Source organism: Mesoplodon mirus (assembly GCF_964341445.2).
Source record: "Mesoplodon mirus genome assembly, chromosome: 17".
NCBI lineage: Eukaryota > Metazoa > Chordata > Mammalia > Artiodactyla > Ziphiidae > Mesoplodon > Mesoplodon mirus.
The window spans coordinates 64,839,855-64,863,058 of record NC_138993.1 but is presented as its reverse complement, the minus strand read 5'-3'; the positions used below and the strand labels follow the sequence as shown (position 1 = coordinate 64,863,058).

General features: G+C 38.0%; 1 protein-coding gene across 1 annotated transcript in view; it reads left to right on the top strand.

Moving 5' to 3' along the window:
* The window catches only part of UGGT2 (UDP-glucose glycoprotein glucosyltransferase 2), a 175,963-nt gene that overhangs the window by 1,366 nt on the left and 151,393 nt on the right, over positions 1 to 23,204 (top strand). Inside the window, exons 2-4 of the mRNA XM_082602399.1 lie at positions 6,065 to 6,147; positions 10,425 to 10,555; positions 11,255 to 11,367. Coding sequence (XP_082458525.1) covers positions 6,065 to 6,147; positions 10,425 to 10,555; positions 11,255 to 11,367 — 327 coding nt within the window. The remainder of the gene's footprint in view (positions 1 to 6,064; positions 6,148 to 10,424; positions 10,556 to 11,254; positions 11,368 to 23,204) is intronic.

The window sequence follows — 23,204 nt, the reverse complement described above, 5'->3', positions numbered from 1 at the left end:
CTTTCTTGGCAGCTTTACAATCTACAGTACAGTATTAAAACTATAGTCATCATGCTGTACGTTACATCCCCATGACCTATTTATTTTGTAGCAGAAAATTTGTACTGTTTGACCACCTTCACCCATTTCACCTGCCTTCCTGCTTCTGGCACCCAATCTGTTCTCTGTATATGAGCTCATTTGTTTATTGTTTTTGTGTTTGTTTTAAGATTTCATAGGGTATTTGTTTTGTCTGCTATTTCACTGAGCAAAATGCCCTCAGGTCCGTCCGCGTTCTCACAAATAGCAGGATTTTCTTTCTTATGGCTGAATGATACTCGTGTGTGTGTACCACATTTTCTGTATTCATTCATCATTCAGTGGATTCTTAGGTTGTTTCCATATCTTGGCCATTGTAAATAATGCTGCACTGAACATAGGAGTGCTTACATTTTTTCCAGTCATAGTGTTTTCACTTCCTTTGCATAAATACCCAGAAGTGGAATTGCTGGATCATGTGATAGTTGTTTTTAAATTTTTTTGACGAACCTCCATACTATTTTCCATAGTGGCTGCACCAATTTACATTCCCCACAACAGTCAACAAGGGCTCCTTTTTCTCCACATCCTCTCCAACACTTGTTATCTCTTGGCTTTTTGATAATAGCCATTATTCTAACAGGTGTGAGGTGATATCTCACTGTGGTTTTGATTTGCATTTTCCTGATGATTAGTGATGTTGAGCACCTTTTCATGTACCTGTTGGTATTTGTATGTCTTCTTTAGAAAAATGTCTATTCAAATTCTGTCCAGTTTTTAATTGGATTGTTTGGTGTTTTTTTTTCCTATTGAGTTGTATGAGTTCTTTACATATTTTGATTATTAACCCCTTATCAGATATATGATGTTCAGATATTTTCTCCCATTCAGTAGTTGCTTTTTCATCTTGGTAATGATTTCCTTTGCTGTGCAGAGGCTTTTTAGTTTGATATAGTCCCACTTGTTTATTTTTGCATTCGTTGCCTTTGGTTTTGCTGTGAAATACAAAAATATCATCGCCAAGACTGATGTCAAGGAGCTACTGCCTATGTTTTCTTCTAGGAGTTTTATGGTTTCAGGTCTTATGTTCAAGTCTTTAATCTATTTTGAGTTACTTTTTGTGTAGGTGTAAGATAGTGGTCTAGTTTCATTTTTTGCACAAAGCTATCTGGTTTTCCCAAAACCATTTATTGAAGAGACTGGCCTTTCCCCGTTGTATATTCTTGGCTCCTTCATCATAAATTTCCCCGTTGTATATTCTTGGCTCCTTCATCATAAATTAATTGGCCGTATATGCGTGGATTTGTTTCTGGGCTCTCTATTCTGTCCCATTGATCTATGTGTGCCAATACCATACTGTTTTCATTGTATAGCTTTGTAATATAGTTTGAAGTCAAGGAGCATGATGCCTCTAGCTTTTCTTAAGATTATTTTGAATTTTAGAGGTCTTTGTGGTTCCATACAAATTTTAGGATTGTTTGTTCTATGTGAAAAATGGCATTGAAATTTTGATAGGGGTTGTGTTGACTCTGGATATTGCTTTGCATTGTATGGAGACTTTAACAATATTCTTCCAATCCATGGACATAGAATATCTTTCCATTTATTTGTCTTGTCTTCATTTTTTTGTGTTGTCTTCAATTTCTTTCATCATTGTCTTATAGTTTTCAGTGTACAGGTCTTTCACTGCCTTGGTTAAATTTATTCCTAGGTATTTTTTTGATGCAATTGTAAACAGGATTGTTTTTTAAATTTCGTTTTCTGATAGTTCATTATTAGTGTATAGAAACCCAACAGGCTTTTGTATACTGATTTTTGTATCCAGTAACTTTACTGAATTCATATATTTTCACAGGTTTTTTTGGTGGACTCTTTAGGATTTTCTATATATAATGTCTTGTCATCTGTAAATAGTGACAGTTCAGTTTCTTCCTTTCTGATTGGATGCCTTTAATTTCTTTTTCTTGCCTAATTGCTCTGGCTAAGACTTCAAGTACTAAACTGAATAAAAGTGGTGAGAGTGGGCATCCTTCCTTGTCTTTTTCCTGATCTTGTGCCTGACTATGATTTTAGCTGTGGGCTTGTTATATATGACCTTTATTATGTTGAGGTACATTCCCTTTATACCCACTTCGAGTTTTTACTCTTAATGGATGTTGAAATTTTTCAAATGCTTTTTTTTTTGCATCTATTGAGCTGATCATATGATTTTTATCCTTAATTTGTTAATGTGGTGTTTCACATTTATTGATTTGTGGGTGTTGAACCATCCTTGCATCCCTGGAATAACTTGATTATGGTGTATGATCCTTTTAATGTATTACTGTATTCAGTTTGTTAATATTTTGTTGAGGATTTTTGCATTTATGTTCATCAGGAATATTGACCAGTAATTTTCTTGTGGTGTCCTTTTCTGGTTTTGGTATCAGGATGATGTTGGTCTTGTAAAATGAGTTTGGGAGTGTTCCTTCCTCTTCTCTTTTTGGAAGAGTGTGAGGATTGGTATTAATTCTACTTTAAATGTTTGGTAGAATTCACCAATAAAGCTGTCTGGTTCTGGACTTTTATTTGTTGGGAAGCTTTTGATTACTGATTCAATCTCCTTACTAGTAATAAATCTGTTTGGATTTTTCTATTTCATGGGTCAGTCTTGATAGTTTGTATATTCCTAGGAGTTTATTCATTTCTTCTAGACTGCCCAATTTGTTGTTGTATAATTGTTCATAGTAGTCTCTTATGATCCATTGTACTTCTGTGGTATCAGATGTAATAAAACAGTTTTTATTAAATAAAGTATTCTAGTTTAAAATATGTCCCCTTCCTCTACCTTTTCCCCAGTTTCTCCCATAGCTTGCATGGATCTTATCTCATACTCAGTTTCAAATCAGTCTAACTTCTCCCAGTATTAGGCTGATAGTTGCAGTGTTTCAATTTCTGCTTGCCTCAGGAGTCTTAGAACTGGAACTCCTGTAGGATGCTCATCAAGGCCCTTCACAATCTAGCCACACTCTGATGTACCAACCCCATTACTTGTAGTGGGTTGAATGGTGGCTCCCAAAAAGATATGTCCATATCCTAAACCCTGGAACCTGTGAATGTTACCTTATTTGGAAAAAGGATCTTTGCTGATGTAATTAAGTTAAGGGTCTTGAGACAAGATTGTTATGGATCTGGATGGGTGCTAAATCCAATTTCCTTATAAGATACAGAAGAGGAGAAGACACATACAAGGAGGAGGAGGACATATGAATAGAGACAGAGACTGGATTGGTGTAGCCACAAGCCAAGGAACACCTTAAGCCTCCGGAAGCTGGAAGAGGCAAGGAAAGGTTCTCCCCTAGAGCCCTTGGAGGGAGTGTAACCCTACCAATACCTTGATTTTGGACTTTTCCAGAACTGTGAGACAGTTTCTGTTGCTTTAAGTCACCAAATTTTTGATAATTTATTACAGCAGCAATAGGAAACTAATTTGATTTTGTACCTTGAAGTGGGGATACTGCTGTAACAAATACCTTAAAATGTAGAAATACCTGTTGAATCTGGCAGGAGCTGGAAGAGTTTTGAGAAACGTGGTAGAAAAAGCCTAGATTGCCTTGAGGAGACTGTTCACATAAATATGGATATTAAAGGTGATTCTGTTAAGGACTTAGAAGAAAGCGTGGAGCATGATAGGAAAAAGCTTCTGTCATCTTAGAGAATACTTACATGATTATGAATAAAATATTGGTAGAAATATGAACATTAAAGGCACTTTTGGCAAGGGCTTAGAAGGAACTGAGGGATGTGTTATTGGAAATAAAGAAAGATGACCCTTGTTATATAGGCAGAAATCTGGCTGAATTAGATTCTACCGTTGTGTGGAAAACAGAACATGTAAGCGATGAACTTGGATAGTTAAGAGGATTTCCAAGCAAAGTGTTAAAGAATTTCCAAGCAAAGTATCATCTGGTTTCTCCTTGTTGCTGTAAAATGCAAGAGGAAAGAGAGGAATTGAAAAATGAACTGTTAAGGAAAAAGGAAGCAGCCTTTGGTAATTTGGGAGGCTCTCAGCCTATCCAGATTGCAAAGGATGCTAAAATTAGGAAACTCAGTGTTGGAATGCATGCTCTGTAAAGAAGGCCAAATGTGTGGCTGGATATCTTTTGTTGTATAGGTTAGGTGTGCAACTTGTGGATCCACTCAGCTATCTCGACAGATGCCAGGAATAAAGAGGGGCTTAGCCAGCTGAAAGATCTGGGGAGGATCCTTGTGTAATGGCATGGCCCTGGTGAGATGCGTAGAAGAACCCCAAGGATTTTGACTGTTGCATCAATAGAAACACTGCCTGCTTGGATAAGAAGGGACAGAGACAGGATGAAATGAGAGAAGGCTGCCGGACTTCCAAAATTCTATAGGCAGGAAGTTGGCTGATAGGACTACATGGCTGCAAATGTGTGCTACACTTCAAGAAAAAGGGAGAAGGACACTGAGGGCAAAGCCATGGCAGGCAGCACAGAGGGTGGAGCAATAAGCCACGGAGAGTTATGCTCAAGTCTTAAAAACCTAACAGAATCTTGTGCTGCAGTTTGAACTTGCTTGGGATTGATGACTCCTTTACTTTCTACTTTCTCCCTTTTGGAATTGGAATGTCTATCTTTGGAATTTGGAACACCTATCTCACCATTGCATTTTGGAAGCATATAATTTTTTAGTTCTACAGGTCCACATATGGAGAAGAAGTTTGCCTCTGGATGAATCATACAGGGCCTCACTCATACATAGTTTAGATAATTCACGCGATGAGATTTGAGACATCTGATGATATTTACTCATATGTATAAATTCTGCCATATGGAAGAAGTCTTTTACCAGTGATTGCACAATAAATGAGCATGTCAGTAGTTGTTTGGTCAAGTCAATTAGGGAATAAGTGTTGCACTCTACTTTTCTCAAGGTTTTGTACCATCCCTGTCCTTTTCAGGTCACATCCTATTTAGTGTTCCCCATAGTTTCCTCTGCTTTTAGCCTGTTTGTTTGTTTGTTTTAATGCCATTAAGTTGGACACCATTTATAGCAAGAGTTGCTTTGAAGTTGCTTATTGCTTTAAATTCCTATGTCTGTCATGTTTATGTTGATGAATTAATCAGTTTTTCTCACCTCCTTTTCCCCCTTTAGTGACCATCTCAGACTCACAGAATTTATCACTCTGCATGTGTCTGGATGTCCTCAATACTTCCCGTTTATATTAAGCATTAGTTTAAGCATTAGGTTTTCTGAGGCTAAAAAGAAAGATAAGGTGGGCAATAACAGAGTCTGTACTGTCTGTTTGGTGGTTGTATCTCTTCTGGTTTAAATAGTTAAATCTACTTGTTTTAGTTGTCTTGCACTTTGTTTCATACAGCACTGAATAATCTTTCACTTATTTCATTATTTCCAAAAGGCTTTATATTGCTTTGGCTATTTTTTTTATTACCTACACTCTGTGGATAAATGGAAGTTTCTTTGGGCTTCAAGACCAAAGACCTAAAGCAATACACCAATTTTCTGTTAATTTTTTGATTAAGATATTTTCTGTTTTAAATAATAAAAATATTGTCTACACAAATACATAGCTAAATGAAAATAATCGATAATATGACTTTAAAAATGTTTATAAAACCAGGTTTTGGTTGTGAAAAAATAGGCAGTCTGTTTTTTAACTTTTTCCTTTTATATAACACTCTCTTTATTGCCATTAAATTATACTTCTCAGTGGCATTTCACATGGAGACACAAAATAAATTATCCATTTTTTAGCTGTAGCTAATAAAGAGGAAAAGCCAAAAGTAATTTCTCATGTAGTCTTTTCCAGTCATGATTATATGCTTGTAGTTAAGAATGATACCTCAGGTAAGAATCATCAATTTGTTCTCTTTTTGCATTATAGTAAATGGAAATCAGTGACTTTTATTTGAGGAGGTTTTTGTTTTTACCAGAAGTTGTAATTTGGCTCTAAAATATAGTTTATAGTATTGAAACCATTTTTTATTTCCATCGATTAACTGATTACTTTTATTTTTTTTAATAGTGAATTTATGGCAGAAGAAAGTAATGAAAAATTTTGGCAGTTTTTGGAAACTGTACAAGAATTAGCAATTTATAAACAAAGAGGTAGGTGATGTACATATTTCAACTTTCAAGATATGTATCAATATTTATGAGCCTATATTAGATATGTTTATTGTTTTTAATGGTAAAGTTTAAGTGTAAATGCTTAATATGGTTAGTAAGTCTGAATATTAAATTTGAAAAAATGTTTTAATGGAAACTATTCCAAGCATCCATTTCCAAAAATATAAGGCTCTAATACTTTGTTATAAAAAAACTCATATGATTAACAGTGTTTGCATATTTCATTATAATCAAGCAGAAATAGAAATTGTTGAATTATGGTTTTCTTTTTACCTAGATTTCTTTGAAATAGTATTAGTTTTGCATCTAGTAATACTAAAATTTTTTTGCCAGAATACATTTACTCCTGAACTCTTAGAGAGATTTTTAATACTTGCTCTTATCAAGTTAGGTAACCTATGTGCTTTCATTTCATTATTTAGAAAATGGACTTAGTTATTCCTACTTTTTAAAATATATATGAGAGTATATATCTATGTATACATACATATATTTTTAGAATGAACTAATGTTTATTAATGTGTTTCTTAAGGAAGATCAGATGCTGAAATTAGGTTTTCACGGCAGAGGCTAAAAGGTTAATTACTAATTATTATAAAGAAAGGTTAAAGAAAAAGGTTAGTTTCCTATCTCTACAGAGAATAGAATAAATGATATTAACATGGAATCTCTCAAGAGGGGATTCTTTAGCCTTTTAACTTAGAGAAAACTTCTTACTACGGTGATTAAATAGTTTATGATTTTATTCCTGAGTGTAAATGTAAGATGAACAATGGTTTTGAATGTTTTAAGTGTTCATTTGCTAGAGCCTGTTTGGCTGAAGTAGCTTTGAAGTTCAACAGTTTTATGATTTTATGAGATAGGTTTAAGATAAAGGGAGCAGACATGCCTTTAATGATATTTTAAACTGAAATATTTCTAAAAACAAGTAATTTGCTCTTTGAAAAAACTTTTACTAAGAAGCTTCATTATTCATTTATCATTATTTGAGTCACGAGAGACAGTATGCACTGCTTTAGATACTGAGAATACAAAGATGAATAACTGTGATCTGTGTTCTCCAGACCTTATAACAAGATGGAAACAGCAGAACAGCTACATGTATTATTAGGTGATCAGAACTTCAATAGGGAGGGATAGGTATAACACGGACGTGCGTTAAGAGGCACCTGTCAGTATTTCAGAGAGGGCAGGACAGCCTTTCCAGTGGTGAAGGCTGGAGGTGAGTTTTGGATGACAGGATTTAACGAGGCCGTAGGGGAAGGAGACGAGCAGAAGACACCACAGGAATAGATTATGTGGAGAAACTGTGACCACTTAGGAGTCTACTTGTAAAGCAATGGGTGATTGTTGTTCGTTGGTTTTGTATTTGTCCTGGTAATTTTGGTTTTGGTATTTGGGGTAAAACTAAGCTAGATTAATATGTCAGGTTTTCACGAGAGTTAAAAAATCCAACACCAGATTTCCTGGCTCTCACCTAAAATCCTGACCGTACCTTTACCAGATCTGTTGTTCTCAGTACATGCTTTATGGCCTTATTTGGTGCCATTTTTATTGGAGAAGGAATCTTGAAAATTACTCTTATAAATTTGGAACCCTTTAAGTTGCTCAAATTTGTCAGCATATTTTATACCTAAATAAAACAGCATGTCTGGACAAACTGGTGGCAGGTCATCAACAAGTTGGAATATAAGCTCAGGAGTACCTAAACTCTACTTTAAGCATAGGAGTTGTATGTGTTTCAGGGTTGAACCTAAAATGAATTGTATTAAATAAGAATTACTAACACAAAACTATAATTCTGTTGAGCTTGTTCATAATGGTGAGAGCCAAATGCATATTGCTGCCTCATTGCTGACCTTGTTAGGTGTAGGAAGAAATGGTATATATGAGGAATTAAATATGACACAAACTATCAGATTTTACTGAATTTGTTTTCAAGACATTATCCTAGAGGAAACATTTAAAATGCTTAGTTACTTGTAATTTTCTAGGTTGTTGAATCTCCATGAGACCCTCTAAATACTCTCCACTGAAAAATAATTTCAGTGATCTACTTGCCTAAAAAAATTGTAAAAGTTGAACATTAACTCTTTGAATTCAGGTGCTAGTTTCCTGCCATTTCGTGAGGACAGTTTACATTATGTGCCAGCACATTCAGACCTTTTAAACATTGAATTGCCTGTTTTTAAATCATTTCATATGGGTCTGCCACAGAGTTATATATTTATTGATGTCTCAAGATTCAAGTGGCATGATATTAGCTAAGCTTTGTAGTTTTGTGTGGTGAATCAGAAATATCAAGCAAGGTTTATCTGACTCCAGAGGCCCTATTTATTTCCCCTTCTCCATGTTCTCAGCATATAAAAATCTCATTCTCAAAGTCCTTCAAGATCTTAATGGTTTCTACACAAGTAAAGTTGCTCGTATATTTTAATGGAGAGATTTTTAGAAAATGCTATGACATTTTCAACTCAGTTACTTATAATTGAGAACCAGGTTTGGGGTAGGAAGATTGCCATCTGGACGTGTCACATTTGAAATGCTTGTGGAATATCCAAGTGAGGATATCCAGTAAGCTGATGTAACAGAGATTTAGGTAAAAAAATAATCTAACCAAAAGGTGGAATTTGGGGGTTATCAACGTCAAGAAGGTAATTGCAGTTATAGGGAAAAGAGATAGCATGAGAAGAAAATAAAGAACACCAGTATTTAAGAGATAACCAGAGGAAGAACATGCAGTAGAGACTAGGGAGCACCAGTGGAGGTGGGTGAAAACCTAGAGAGGGTGATGTCATGAAAGCCAGGGGAATATTAAGTGCTAAGTGATAGACATTATCAAATACTAAAGAAGAACCAAGTAATATAAATACTAAGCTTTTAACAAAAGAAAAATTAGCGGTGACTTTGAGAGCACTTTTACTGGTATAGTAATAAAAACTGCAGTAGGTTGAGGAAGTAGAGAGAACTATTGTTAAGTCTTTCAAGGTTGACTATGAAGCAAATAAGGTGAATCAGTACGTGACTCATCACGTACTGCTGCCGCTCTTTTTTTTTTTTAAAGATGAGAGTGATTTATGTATATTAAATGCCAATAGGTAAAAAATCAAGTGAAAGGTGAAAGAAATTGAAAGGGCAAAATCATTATCAGCAGGTTAGTTGGTAAGCGTGGATTTAGTTCTTTTTAAACATTAGCTAAAATAGTCCAATGCATCCATGATTATCTTGCAAGTTAAGCCTAAAAATACATAGGTTTACTTTCTGTAACCCCTGGATCCTATATCCATTACTACATTAGAGACAGCCTTAACAGTGAGCTTGACAAATTTTGATGTCTGTGGTCAGGCACTGCTCACATTTGTTCCTGTTGACCCTCTTCTCTGTTTTCATGTAAAACCAATGTCCTTTTGACTGATGTAGTCTTTGTTTTTGTTTATATTATTGCATTAATTTTGACTGTTTTGTTGACCCTATAGCTATTATGTCTTCTTTAAGATCCATTTTTAAGATAACATCTCTTCTCTAGTTGCTTTTGTGTTGCTTTTACTACTGAAGACAAGTTTTGCCTTACTTTTTGATTCTTGGGGGGAAACTCACCATAACTTCCTGAGAAAATCACCTATAGTTTGTTAAAGTAGAAGTGAATGAGCACACCTACTCTCATATGATGGCTCTTTGAAATTACTGGATTAGGAAAGTATTATTGGCCTAGAACGAGGAGGTCTATTCACTTCTTAAATATTAATTCCAGAAATGTATTAGATGCCTGTATTGTGTGCCAAGAGTAGAAAGGTATAATTGAAAGGCTAGAAAAGATTCTTGCCTTAACAGTTTATAGCTTAATAGGAAAGACAGCATTAAACAAATAATTATACAAATAATTTTTAATTACTGTTTGAGAATTGATCTAGAGAGTCCTTTGCTATTCTTAGCCTCCTCTTAAATTGTAAGTAGGGCCTATATCTTATCTATGTATTATAACTCTACAACCTTGGAGTGAATTGGTCTATGTTGGCATCTTCCAAATAGATTTTAATGGCAAGATTATTTTCATCTGGACTTGTACTGATTACCTGGACTTCACTGGAAGATAAAAATGAATAATAAACTGGAGATCTTGATTTTCCCTTTTGCTCTAACATCTTCTATTCGAAACTTAAAATATGACATCAATTTAATTAGCTATACAGTGAGAGATGTGCCAATGTGTTGAATACAAAATACTAACATCCTTTTCTTTTGAATTCTTTTTGTAGAATCAGATTATTCTTACTACAACTTAATCCTGAGGAAAGCTGGACAGTTTTTAGACAATTTACATATCAATCTCTTAAAGTTTGCTTTCTCTATAAGGGCATACTCTCCAACTATTCAGATGTTTCAACAGGTATGTAAAAACACCCAAACTGGGCTTCCCTGGTGGCGCAGTGGTTGAGAGTCTGCCTGCCGATGCAGGGGACACGGGTTCGTGCCCTGGTCTGGGAAGATCCCACATGCCGCGGAGAGGCTGGGCCCGTGAGCCATGGCCGCTGAGCCTGTGCATCCAGAGCCTGTGCTCCGCAATGGGAGAGGCCACAACAATGAGAGGCCCACGTTCCGCAAAAAAAACAAAACAAAACAAAAAAACACCCAAACTATATTTGACAAAGAAGCATGCTAGCAATGTACACACATCTATCTTAATGTGAATATCTTTAGCTAAAAATCTCCAAACTTGTAATACCTGGTTCCATAGCCTATCATCGATTATATTTTCATTGTTACTGTTGATTATAGTATAATTGAGTATTTTAGGTAATTTTGTAGTTATTTGGGATAAGGCAGTTACAAAGACTAATCACCAATGAAGTGAACTGTAGTGACAATTTTAATTTAATGGGATGTTTTCAACAATTTCGAAGCATGTTTTCCTACTATACAGTTGATTTTGTTAAAATGTTTGATTCTGTCTATATAGTTTTACTTTAATTAGAGCAATAACTTAATAGTAGTTGGTAAGCTATTTTAATCAAAGTAATGTGTAAGTTTTAAAAATGATATTGTAATTATCAACTACTGTAGCTAAGTGTAATCTTTGAAATCTTAGATTGCAGCTGATGAGCCTCCACCAGATGGCTGTGATGCATTTGTGGTTATCCATGAGAAACACACGTGTAAAGTTAATGAGATTAAAAAGCTGCTGAAGAAGGCTACTTCAAGGTAAATTAATGATCGGCTATAGTGAAAGAAGTGGTTTATAAAAAGAGATGCGGGGTGGAGTAGAAACTTCTTATAATAAAAAATTTCAATATTCCAAGACATTGTATATTAAAGAATGTGCTCTCAATATATCTAAGTCCTTCTCTAAAGTATATAAGTACTTTCAATATTCTATCTTGATTATCTTTTGATTTTAGAATACCAAAATACTGTAAAATATATGAGAGACGTATTTTATGTAACGTAAGTTGTCTTTTCAAATACAGGCAGACCTCAAAGATATTGTGGGTTCACTTCCAGACCACTTCAATAAAGTGAATACTGCAATAATTCACACAAATTTTTTGGTATCCCAGCGCATATAAAAGTTATGTCTACACTATACAGTAGCCTGTTGAGTGCCCAGCAGCATTATGTCTAAAAAAATGTATACCTTAATTTTAAAATACTTTATTGCTAAAAACTGCTAACCATCATCTGAGCCTTCAGTGAGTCTTAATCTTTCTGCTGATGGAGAGTGTGAAATATTGCAAGAATTACAAAAATGTGACACAGAGACAGGAAGTGAGCAAATGCTGTTGGAAAAATGGTGACCATAGACTTGCTGGACATGATTGCCAAAAATCTTCAATGTGTTAAAAATGAAATATCTGTGAAGCACAATAAAGCAAAGCACAATAAAATGAGGTATGCCTGTAAACATACAAAGCTGTGGATTTATCTAAGCTATAACTCTTTAAATATAAACTGAATGTATACCTTGGGAGTAAAAAATTAATAACAAAACAGGAGTATAGAATTGCTTTTTTATAATGCATTATTCAAAACCTTCTTCTTCTTCCAAGTATTTAATACAAATGAATATGAGAAGTAGGAAGGAGATTATTAATTTAGTAGTGATTTTTACAGAGTAATGCCTGCCAGTATATGTTTTACTGCCTGATTGTTTTTACTTTAAGAAGTATTAAAGTTGTTTCTCTAATTTTGAAAGAGTTCTTTTTTTTTAATTAGTTTCTGCTTTATAACAAAGTGAATCAGTCATACATATACATCTGTTCCCACATCCCTTCCCTCATGCATCTGCCTCCCTCCCACCCTCCCCATCCCACCCCTCCAGGCGGTCACAAAGCACCGAGCTGATCTCCCTGTGCTCTGCGGCTGCTTCCCACTAGCTATCTACCTTACGTTTGGTAGTGTATATATGTCCATGCCTCTCTTTCGCTTTGTCACAGCTTACCCTTCCCCCTCCCCATATCCTCAAGTCCATTCTCAAGTAGGTCTGTGTCTTTATTGCCGTTTTACCCCTAGGTTCTTCATGACATTTTTTTTTAATTCCATATATATGTGTTAGCATACGGTATTTGTCTTTCTCTTTCTGACTTACTTCACTCTGTATGACAGACTCTAGGTCTATCTACCTCATTACAAATAGCTCAGTTTTGTTTCTTTTTATGGCTGAGTAATATTCCATTGTATATATGTGCCACATCTTCTTTATCCATTCATCCGATGATGGACACTTAGGTTGTTTCCAGCTCTGGGCTACTGTGAATAGAGCTGCAATGAACATTTTGGTATATGCCTCTTTTTGAATTATGGTTTTCTCAGGGTATATGCCTAGTAGTGGGATTGCTGGGTCATATGGTAGTTCTATTTTTAGTTTTTTAAGGAACCTCCATACTGTTCGCCACAGTGGCTGTACCAATTCACATTCCCACCAGCAGTGCAAGAGTGTTCCCTTTTCTCCACACCCTCTCCAGCATTTATTGTTTCTAGATTTTTTGATGATGGCCATTCTGACTGGTGTGAGGTGATATCTCATTGTAGTTTTGATTTGCATTTCTCTAATGATTAATGATGTTGAGCATTCTTTCATGTGTTTCTTGGCAGTCTGTATATCTTCTTTGGAGAAATGCCTATTTAAGTCTTCTGCCCATTTTTGGATTGGGTTGTTTGTTTTTTTGCTGTTGAGCTGCATGAGCTGTTTATAAATTTTGGAGATTAATCCTTTGTCAGTTGCTTCATTTGCAAATATTTTCTCCCATTCTGAGGGTTGTCTTTTGGTCTTGTTTATGGTTTCCTTTGCTGTGCAAAAGCTTTGAAGTTTCATTAGGTCCCATTTGTTTATCTTTGTTTTTATTTCCATTTCTCTAGGAGGTGGGTCCAAAAGGATCTTGCTGTGATTTATGTCATAGAGTGTTCTGCCTATGTTTTCCTCTAAGAGTTTGATAGTTTCTGGCCTTACATTTAGGTCTTTAATCCATTTTGAGCTTATTTTTGTGTATGGTGTTAGGGAATGATCTAATCTCATACTTTTACATGTCCCTGTCCAGTTTTCCCAGCACCACTTATTGAAGAGGCTGTCCTTTCTCCACTGTACATTCCTGCCTCCTTTATCAAAGATAAGTTGACCATAGGTGCGTGGGTTTATCTCTGGGCTTTCTATCCTGTTCCATTGATCTATCTTTCTGTTTTTGTGCCAGTACCACACTGTCTTGATTACTGTAGCTTTGTAGTATAGTCTGAAGTCAGGGAGCCTGATTCCTCCAGCTCCGTTTTTCGTTCTCAAGATTGCTTTGGCTATTCGTGGTCTTTTGTTTTTCCAAACAAATTTTGAAATTTTTTGTTCTAGTTCTGTGAAAAATGCCAGTGGTAGTTTGATAGGGATTGCATTGAATCTGTAGATTGCTTTGGGTAGTAGAGTCATTTTCACAATATTGATTCTTCCAATCCAGGAGCATGGTATATCTCTCCATCTATTTGTATCACCTTTAATTTCTTTCATCAGTGTCTTATAATTTTCTGCATAAAGGTCTTTTGTCTCCTTAGGTAGGTTTATTCCTAGATATTTTATTCTTTTTGTTGCGATGGTAAATGGGAGTGTTTTCTTGATTTCATTTTCAGATTTTTCATCATTTGTATACAGGAATGCCAGAGATTTCTGTGCATTAATTTTGTATCCTGCTACTTTACCAAATTCATTGATTAGCTCTAGTAGTTTTCTGGTAGCATCTTTAGGATTCTCTATGTATAGTATCATGTCATCTGCGAACAGTGACAGCTTTACTTCTTCTTTTCCAATTTGGATTCCTTTTATTTCCTTTTCTTCTCTGATTGCTGTAGCTAAAACTTCCAAAACTAGGTTGAATAAGAGTGGTGAGAGTGGGCAACCTTGTCTTGTTCCTGATCTTAGTGGAAATGGTTTCAGTTTTTCACCATTGAGGACAATGTTGGCTGTGGGTTTGTCATATATGGCCTTTATTATGTTGAGGAAAGTTCCCTCTATGCCTACTTTCTGCAGGGTTTTTATCATAAATGGGTGTTGAATTTTGTCGAAAGCTTTCTCTGCATCTATTGAGATGATCATATGGTTTTTCTCCTTCAACTTGTTAAAATGGTGTATCACATTGATTGATTTGCGTATATTGAAGAATCCTTGCATTCCTGGAATAAACCCCACTTGACCATGGTGTATGATCCTTTTAATGTGCTGTTGGATTCTGTTTGCTAGTATTTTGTTGAGAATTTTTGCATCTATGTTCATCAGTGATATTGGTCTGTAGTTTTCTTTCTTTCTGACATCCTTGCCTGGTTTTGGTATCAAGGTGATGGTGGCCTCGTAGAATGAGTTTGGGAGTGTTCCTTCCTCTGATATTGTTTGGAAGAGTTTGAGAAGGATGGGTGTTAGCTCTTCTCTAAATGTTTGGTAGAATTCGCCTGTGAAGCCATCTGGTCCTGGGCTTTTGTTTGTTGGAAGATTTTTAATCACAGTTTCAATTTCAGTGCTTGTGATTGGTCTATTCATATTTTCTATTTCTTCCTGATTCAGTCTTGGCAGGTTGTGCATTTCTAAGAATTTGTCCATTTCTTCCAGGTTGTCCATTGTATTGGCATAGAGTTGCTTGTAGTAATCTCTCATGATCTTTTGTATTTCTGCAGTGTCAGTTGTTACTTCTCCTTTTTCATTTCTAATTCTATTGATTTGAGTCTTCTCCCTTCTTTTCTTGATGAGTCTGGCTAATGGTTTGTCAATTTTGTTTATCTTCTCAAAGAACCAGCTTTTAGTTTGGTTGATCTTTGCTATCGTTTCCTTCATTTCTTTTTCATTTATTTCTGATCTGATCTTTATGATTTCTTTCCTTCTGCTAACTTTGGGGGTTTTTTGTTCTTCTTTCTCTAATTGCTTTAGGTGCAGGGTCAGGTTGTTTACTCGAGATGTTTCCTGTTTCTTAAGGTGGGATTGTATTGCTATAAATTTCCCTCTTAGAACTGCTTTTGCTGCATCCCATAGGTTTTGGGTCGTCGTGTCTCCACTGTCATTTGTTTCTAGGTATTTTTTAATTTCCTCTCTGATTTCTTCAGTGATCACTTCGTTATTGAGTAGTGTATTGTTTAGCCTCCATGTGTTTGTATTTTTTACAGATCTTTTCCTGTAATTGATGTCTAGTCTCATAGCATTGTGGTCGGAAAAGATACTTTATACAATTTCAATTTTCTTAAATTTACCAAGGCTTGATTTGTGACCCAAGATATGATCTATCCTGGAGAATGTTCCATGAGCACTTGAGAAAAATGTGTATTCTGTTGTTTTTGGATGGAATGTCCTATAAATATCAACTAAGTCCATCGTTTAATGTATCATTTAAAGCTTGTGTTTCCTTATTTATTTTCATTTTGGATGATCTGTCCATTGGTGAAAGTGGGGTGTTAAAGTCCCCTACTATGATTGTGTTACTGTCGATTTCCCCTTTTATGGCTGTTAGTATTTGCCTCATGTATGGAGGTGCTCCTATGTTGGGTGCATAAATATTTACAATTGTTATATCTTCTTCTTGGATCGATCCCTTTATCGTTATGTAGTGTCCTTTGTCTCTTCTAATAGTCTTTATTTTAAAGTCTATTTTGTCTGATATAAGAATTGCTACTCCAGCTTTCTTTTGATTTCCATTTGCATGGAATATCTTTTTCCATCCCCTTACTTTCAATCTGTATGTGTCTCTAGGTCTGAAGTGGGTCTCTTGTAGACAGCATATATATGGGTCTTGTTTTTGTATCCATTCAGCCACTCTGTATCTTTTGGTGGGAGCATTTAGTCCATTTACATTTAAGGTAATTATCGATATGTATGTTCCTATTCCCATTTCCTTAATTGCTTTGGGTTCGTTATTGTAGGTATATTCCTTCTGTTGTGTTTCTTGCCTAGAGAAGTTCCTTTAGCATTTGTTGTAAAGCTGGTTTGGTGGTGCTGAACTCTCTCAGCTTTTGCTTGTCTGTAAAGGTTTTAATTTCTCCATCAAATCTGAATGAGATCCTTGCTGGGTAGAGTAATCTTGGTTGCAGGTTTCTCTCCTTCTCTCCTTCATCACTTTAATTATGTCCTGCCACTCCCTTCTGGCTTGTAGAATTTCTGCTGAGAGATCAGCTGTTAACCTGATGGGGATTCCCTTGTGTGTTATTTGTTGTTTTTCCCTTGCTGCTTTTAATATCATTTCTTTGTGTTTAATTTTTGACAGTTTGATTAATATGTGTCTTGGCGTATTTCTCCATGGATTTATTCTGTATGGGACTCTCTGTGCCTCCTGGACTTGATTAACTATTTCCTTTCCCATATTAGGGAAGTTTTCAACTATAATCTCTTCAAATATTTTCTCAGTCCCTTTCTTTTTCTCTTCTTCTTCTGGAACCCCTATAATTGTAATGTTGGTGCATTTAATGTTGTCCCAGATGTCTCTGAGACTGTCCTCTGTTCTTTTCATTCTTTTTTCTTTATTTTGCTCTGCATCAGTTATTTCCACTATTTTATCTTCCACCTCACTTATCCTTTCTTCTGCTTCAGTTATTCTGCTATTGATCCCATCTAGAGTATTTTTCATTTCATTTGTTGTGTTTTTAATCGATGCTTGATTCATCTTTAGTTCTTCTAGGTCCTTGTTAACTGTTTCTTGCATTTTGTCTATTCTATTTCCAAGATTTTGGATCTTGGAAATAGAATCTTGGATCATCTTTACTATCATTATTCTGAATTCTTTTTCAGGTAGACTGCCTATTACCTCTTCATTTGTTAGGTCTGGTAGGCTTTTATCTTGCTCCTTCACCTGCTGTGTGTTTTTCTGTCTTCTCATTTTGCTTATGTTACTGTGTTTGGGGTCTCCTTCTTGCAGGCTGCAGATTCGTAGTTCCCGTTGTTTTTGGTGTCTGTCCCCAGTGGCTAAGGTTGTTTCAGTAGGTTGTGTAGGCTTCCTGGTGGGGGGGACTAATGCCTGTGTTCTGGTGGTTGAGGCTCGATCTTGTCTTTCTGGTGGACAGGTCCACGTCTGGTGGTGTGTTTTGGGGTGCCTGTGGCCTTATTATGTTTTTAGGTAGCCTCTCTGCTAATGGGTAGGGTTGTGTTCCTGCCTTGCTAGTTGCTTGGCATAGGGTGACCAGCACTGTAGCTTGCTGGTCGTTGACTGAAGCTGGGTGCTGGTGTTGAGATGGAGATCTCTGGGAGATTTTTGCTGCTTGATATTATGTGGAGCTGGGAGGTCTCTTGTGGACCCGTGTCCTGAAGTTGGCTCTCCCACTTCAGAGGCACAGCACTGACTCCTGGCTGCAGCACCAAGAGCCTTTCATCCACCCGGCTCAGAATAACAGGGAGAAAAAGTAGAAAGAAAGAATTAGTAGAAGAAAGAAAGAGAGAGGGAAAGAAAGGAAGAAGGGAAGAAAGGAAGGAAGGAAGAAAGAAAGAAAGGAGGGAGGGAGGAAGGATGGAAAGAAAGAAAGGAGGGAGGGAGGGAGGAATGAAAGCAAAAGGAAGAGTGACTGGAAGAAGGGAGGGAGGAAGGAAAGAAAGAAAGACAGGAGGGAGGGAGGGAGGAAGGAAAGAAAAAGAAAGTGGAAAAAGAAGGGTGGGAGGGAGGGAGGGAGGAAAGAAAAAGAAAGAAGGAAAGGAGGAGCGGAGGGAGGGAGGGAGGAAGGGAAGGTAGGAAAAAAAGAGCAGGTAAAGTAAAATAGAATAAAGTATGAAATATAGTAGTGTTATTAAAATTAAAAAGTAATTATTGAAAAAAAAAACGGACAGATAGAACCCTGGGACATATGGTGGAAGCAAAGCTATACAGAGAGAATCTTAACACAGAAGATTACACATACACATTCACAAAAAGAGAGCAGGGGGAAAAATCAAAAATCTTGCTCTCCAAGACCACCTCCTCAATTTGGGATAATTCGTTGTAAAAAGAGGAAAAGGGCGAGAAGTCTGAAATCTTGCTCTCTAAGTCCACCTCCTTAATTTGGGATAATTCGTTGTAAAAAGAGGAAAAGGGGGGAAAGTCTTAAATCTTGTCCTCAAGGTCCACTTCCTCAATTTGGAATGATTCGCTGTCCATTTATGCACTCCACAGACGCAGGGCACATCAAATGGACCGTGGAGCTTTAATCCGCTGCCTCCGAGGCTGCACAGAGAGATTTCCCTGTCTCTTCTCTGCTCTCACAGCTCCCGGGTCTCAGCCTTGGACCTGGCCCCGCCTCTGCGCGTAGGTCGCCGGAGGGCGTCCGTTCTTCGCTCAGACAGGACGGGTTTAAAGGAGCCGCTGATTCGGGGGCTCTGGCTCACTCAGGCAGAGGGGAGGGAGGGGCGCGCAGTGTGGGGCGGGCCTGCGGCGGCAGAGGCCGGCGTGACGTTGCAGCAGCCCGAGGCGCTCCATGCGCTTTCCCGGGAAAGCCGTCCCCGGGTCCCGGGACCCCGGCAGTGGCGGGGTGCACAGGCCCCCCGGAAGGCGGGGCGGACAGTGACCCGCGCTCGCACACAGGCCCCGCGGCGGCGGCGGCGGCAGCAGCCCCAGCGTCCCACGCCCGTCTCCGAGGTCCGCGCCTTACCCGCGGCTCGCGCCTGTCTCCAGCGCTTCCCCAAGCAGCCCTCTTAATGCCCTCTCCTCGCGCACCAGGAAACAAAAGGGAAAAAAGTCTCTTGCCTCTTCGGCAGCTCCAGACCCTTTCCCCGGACTCCCTCCGGGCTAGCCGTGGTGCACTAACCCCTTCAGGCTCTCTTCCTGCCGCCAGCCCCAGTCCTCTCCCTGCGCTCCGACTGAAAGCCGATACCCGAGCCTCAGCTCCCAGCCCCGCCCACCCCGGCGGCCAAGCAGACAAGCCTCTCGGGCTGGTGTGTGCCTGAGGGCACCGGTCCTCTGTGCCGGAATCTCTCCGCTTTGCCCTCCACACCCCTGTTGCTGTGCTCTCCTCCGCTACTCCGAAGCTTTCCCCACCTGCAGCCTCCGCCCGCGAAGGGGCTTGTAGTGTGTGGAAACCTTTCCTCCTTCACGGCTCCCTCCCACTGGTGCAGGTCCCCTCCCTATCCTTTTGTCTCTGTTTATTCTTTTTTCTTTTGCCCTACCCAGGTATGTGGGGAGTTTCTTGCCTTTTGGAGGGTCTGAGGTCTTCTGTCAGCGTTCAGTAGGTGTTCTGTAGGAGTTGTTCCACGTGTAGATGAATTTCTGATGTATCTGTGGGGAGGAAGGTGATCTCCGCGTCTTACTCTTCCGCCATCTTCCTCCGGGGACTCTGAAAGAGTTCTTTATATATTAAACAGTAACTTCTTTTATTTGTTGGAAACTTTTTCTAATATTTATATTAATTTTCATATAGACAAGCTTTTATTTTTATGTAGCCAAATTTGTCCTTTATGTATGTATGTTTTTATACTTACACAGGTTTTCCCAAACCAGAGTGAGAGCTTTTACTAATATTTCCCAGTAGCTTTCTTAAAGTTTTTGTTTTACCTTAAACTTTTAAACTATCTATAATTTATTTTCTTCGGAAGGCAAGGATCCAGTCAGATCTTTTTCACCTCAGGTGGCTAGTCAATTATTATATTCATTATATTTATATTATGGTCTATTTTATAACTTTGTTCTATACTGTTATGTTTCTTGTAACAGTACCATGTTGTTAGTATTTATTGCTTTACAATTTATTCCGATATCTCACAGGACAGTTTCCTCTTCATTGCTGCTTTTTTTTCCTCCAGAATTTCTTAGCTCTTTGCGCTTGTTGATGCTTTCAAACTAACATTAGAGTCCTTTTTCTCCTACCAAATTGCCTCCCGAAAAAGCCTTGGTTGGGTTTTAATTAGAATTATTTTAAACCTATTAGTTAATTTTAAAAGAATTTAAATATTTATTATGTCGAATCTCTCAACAGATAACACAGTATGTTTTCTGTTCATTCCTTCTTTTAAAACTTTAAAGTTTTATAATTAACTGTGTTTTTAAAATCAGAAATAACTTGTTTTATCAGTTGTTTTTCATCTACTAAGATTAATTCGAAGTTTTTCTCTTTGGTCGTACTGTGTATTATGGTAATATATTTTAAACTATTATACCTTTTCATTTCTAGGGAGAACTATTTGTTAATGGTGTGGGATTATCTTAATTTTTGTTGAAGTAGATTGCTTATATCTTTATTAAGATTCATTTTTCTACTTTAATGAGTTTAGCTATTATTTAAACTATTTATGCCATTTTTTAATGTTATTCTAGCTTCATATAGTGAATTAGGCAGCCATGTTATTCTGTAAGAATTGGTGTAGCATAGCAATTACCTATTCCTCTAAAGCATTAATAGACTATGAAGTTGTCAGCCCTAATGTGTTTTTCTTTTCTTAGTGCATTTTTTAAAGTTAACTTTGGTAACTTTATTTATTTATTTATTTATTTTTTATTTTATTTTTTTTTTTGCGGTATGCGGGCCTCTCACTGTTGTGGCCTCTCCCGTTGCGGAGCACAGGCTCCGGACGCGCAGGCCCAGCGGCCATGGCTCACGGGCCCAGCCGCTCCGCGGCATATGGGATCCCCCCAGACCGGGGCACGAACCCGTATCCCCTGCATCGGCAGGCGGACTCTCAACCACTGCGCCACCAGGGAGGCCCTGGTAACTTTATTTTTTAATTTTTAATTTTATTTTCATTTATTTTTGGCTGCATTGGGTGTTCGTTGCTGTGCACAGGCTTTCTGTAGTTGCGGTGAGCAGGGGCTACTCTTCATTGCGGTGCAGTGGCTTCTCTTGTTGCGGAGTGCGGGCTCTAGGCACGCAGGCTTCAGTTGTTGTGGAACGTGGGCTCAGTAGTTGTGGCACACAGGCTTAGTTGCTCCGCGGTATTTGTGATCTTTCCGGACCAGGGATCGAACCCCCGTCCCCTGTGTTGGCAGGTGGATTCTTAACCACTGCACCAACAGGGAAGTCTGGTAACTTTTAAAGTTTATTATTGTTACTGTTTTCTGGCATCTGATGTCTGATGTTATAATTTTCTTAGAGAAACTAATATTAAAGTTAAATATTTAATATTTAGATATTTAATCTAAAATTAAGATTAAAAAAAGGTTAACATCAAGCCATTTGGGAGAGCAACCTGCCATGGGCGCTGTGAGTCCTTGCGTGTCCTTGCCTGGTCTGACCAGTAAAAAATGGAAGACCTGAACTGCTCTGTACCTGAACCATTTCTCAGGGCTGTGTTTGTAGTGAGCAACCTTGAGGAACTAGGTGACGTTTCCTTCTGGAAAGAAGAATGAACTTGTTTACTGCTTGTTATAAAACCGTGGTTCCCCAAGCACAGTGATCCTCAGTGGCAACGTACAGCCACTGTGTAGTATCCATTTAGCTCCATATCTTGTCCCACAGCCCGCCTTGTGGAACTTGGGGAGCAAGTATAATGCTCATGCTGCTTGCTATGCTTTGAGCAATAAAAGTCCTTTCTCTTTGACCCAGGAGTCTCAGGTCTTCTGCCAGAATCCATAAAATGACAAAAGCCTAACTTATTACTTTGTAAGTAGGCTAAAACCAAGCCTTAGACCTTTTATAGTTCTTGACAGTTTTAGAAACAAGAGTGGGATGTTGAAAGACACATGGCTTTCTGAAAAAGGAAGGACAAAGGCCCCCTGGGGTGGGGAGACAGAAGCGCAACACTTGGATTTCTTTCCTACTGCTCCCCTCTCGTCCCCCTGCCATTCTGCACTCCCTGCGCTCCTGGCTGGATGACGGCGGTCTTCTGATAACTGTTAACTGTAGCTCCTCATACAGGATTTTTGATCTTTGTTCCTACAGGAAAAGGCACCTAAACTCAATTGGTGGGCTTTGGAAGGTGCTCGTAATGGGAAAGGGAATTAAAATGATCTCTCGACCAGTTCACTGTACTTCTATTTTTATTGTTTTGGCTCCCACATCTAAATCTGTAACTGGTATTGATATTGTATGTGTATATACTTTGAATGCCGTGAATGCTCATGAAGTCTAAAGCGAGATACTCTCACTGGGAGACTACATATATACTATCTACTCCCAGGTGGTCCAGCAGACTCAACATAGAATCCCAGGAGGAGAAGGGGGAAATCACAACTTTAGTTACAGACTGAATGGCTGCTTGAATGCCCTAGAGGTAGCTTCCAAGTACAATGACGCCACCTGCCTGACTCAGCCATCAAGTACACCCGTTTTTAAAAAGAGAAACTTAAAATTGCTGAGCTTTAGTTGAAACTGAACACCTGACTCAGGCAGTCTTGTGACTCTACTACCTGATGTTTACATTTTGGCACAGGTCAACTAGGATTCAATGACTTACAGGGAAGAAGGGAGTCAGGGAGTCTCTCTGGTCAAGTGGAAATAGTATATTCAAGAGTTACTTAAACCTTGTGTGACCTTAGGGTTACATGATGACGTGGCAGCGGTTCCCCTTTGGGACAAACCCAGTGCCCCATTCCATTACCTGAAGTAAAATTTCTGACTCAGTGGGGCCCTCAATTCTCAGTTGTTTCCTTTAATGCCTGGATCAAGTTACTGGTACACTCAGCTAAGTTACAGTCTGGTGG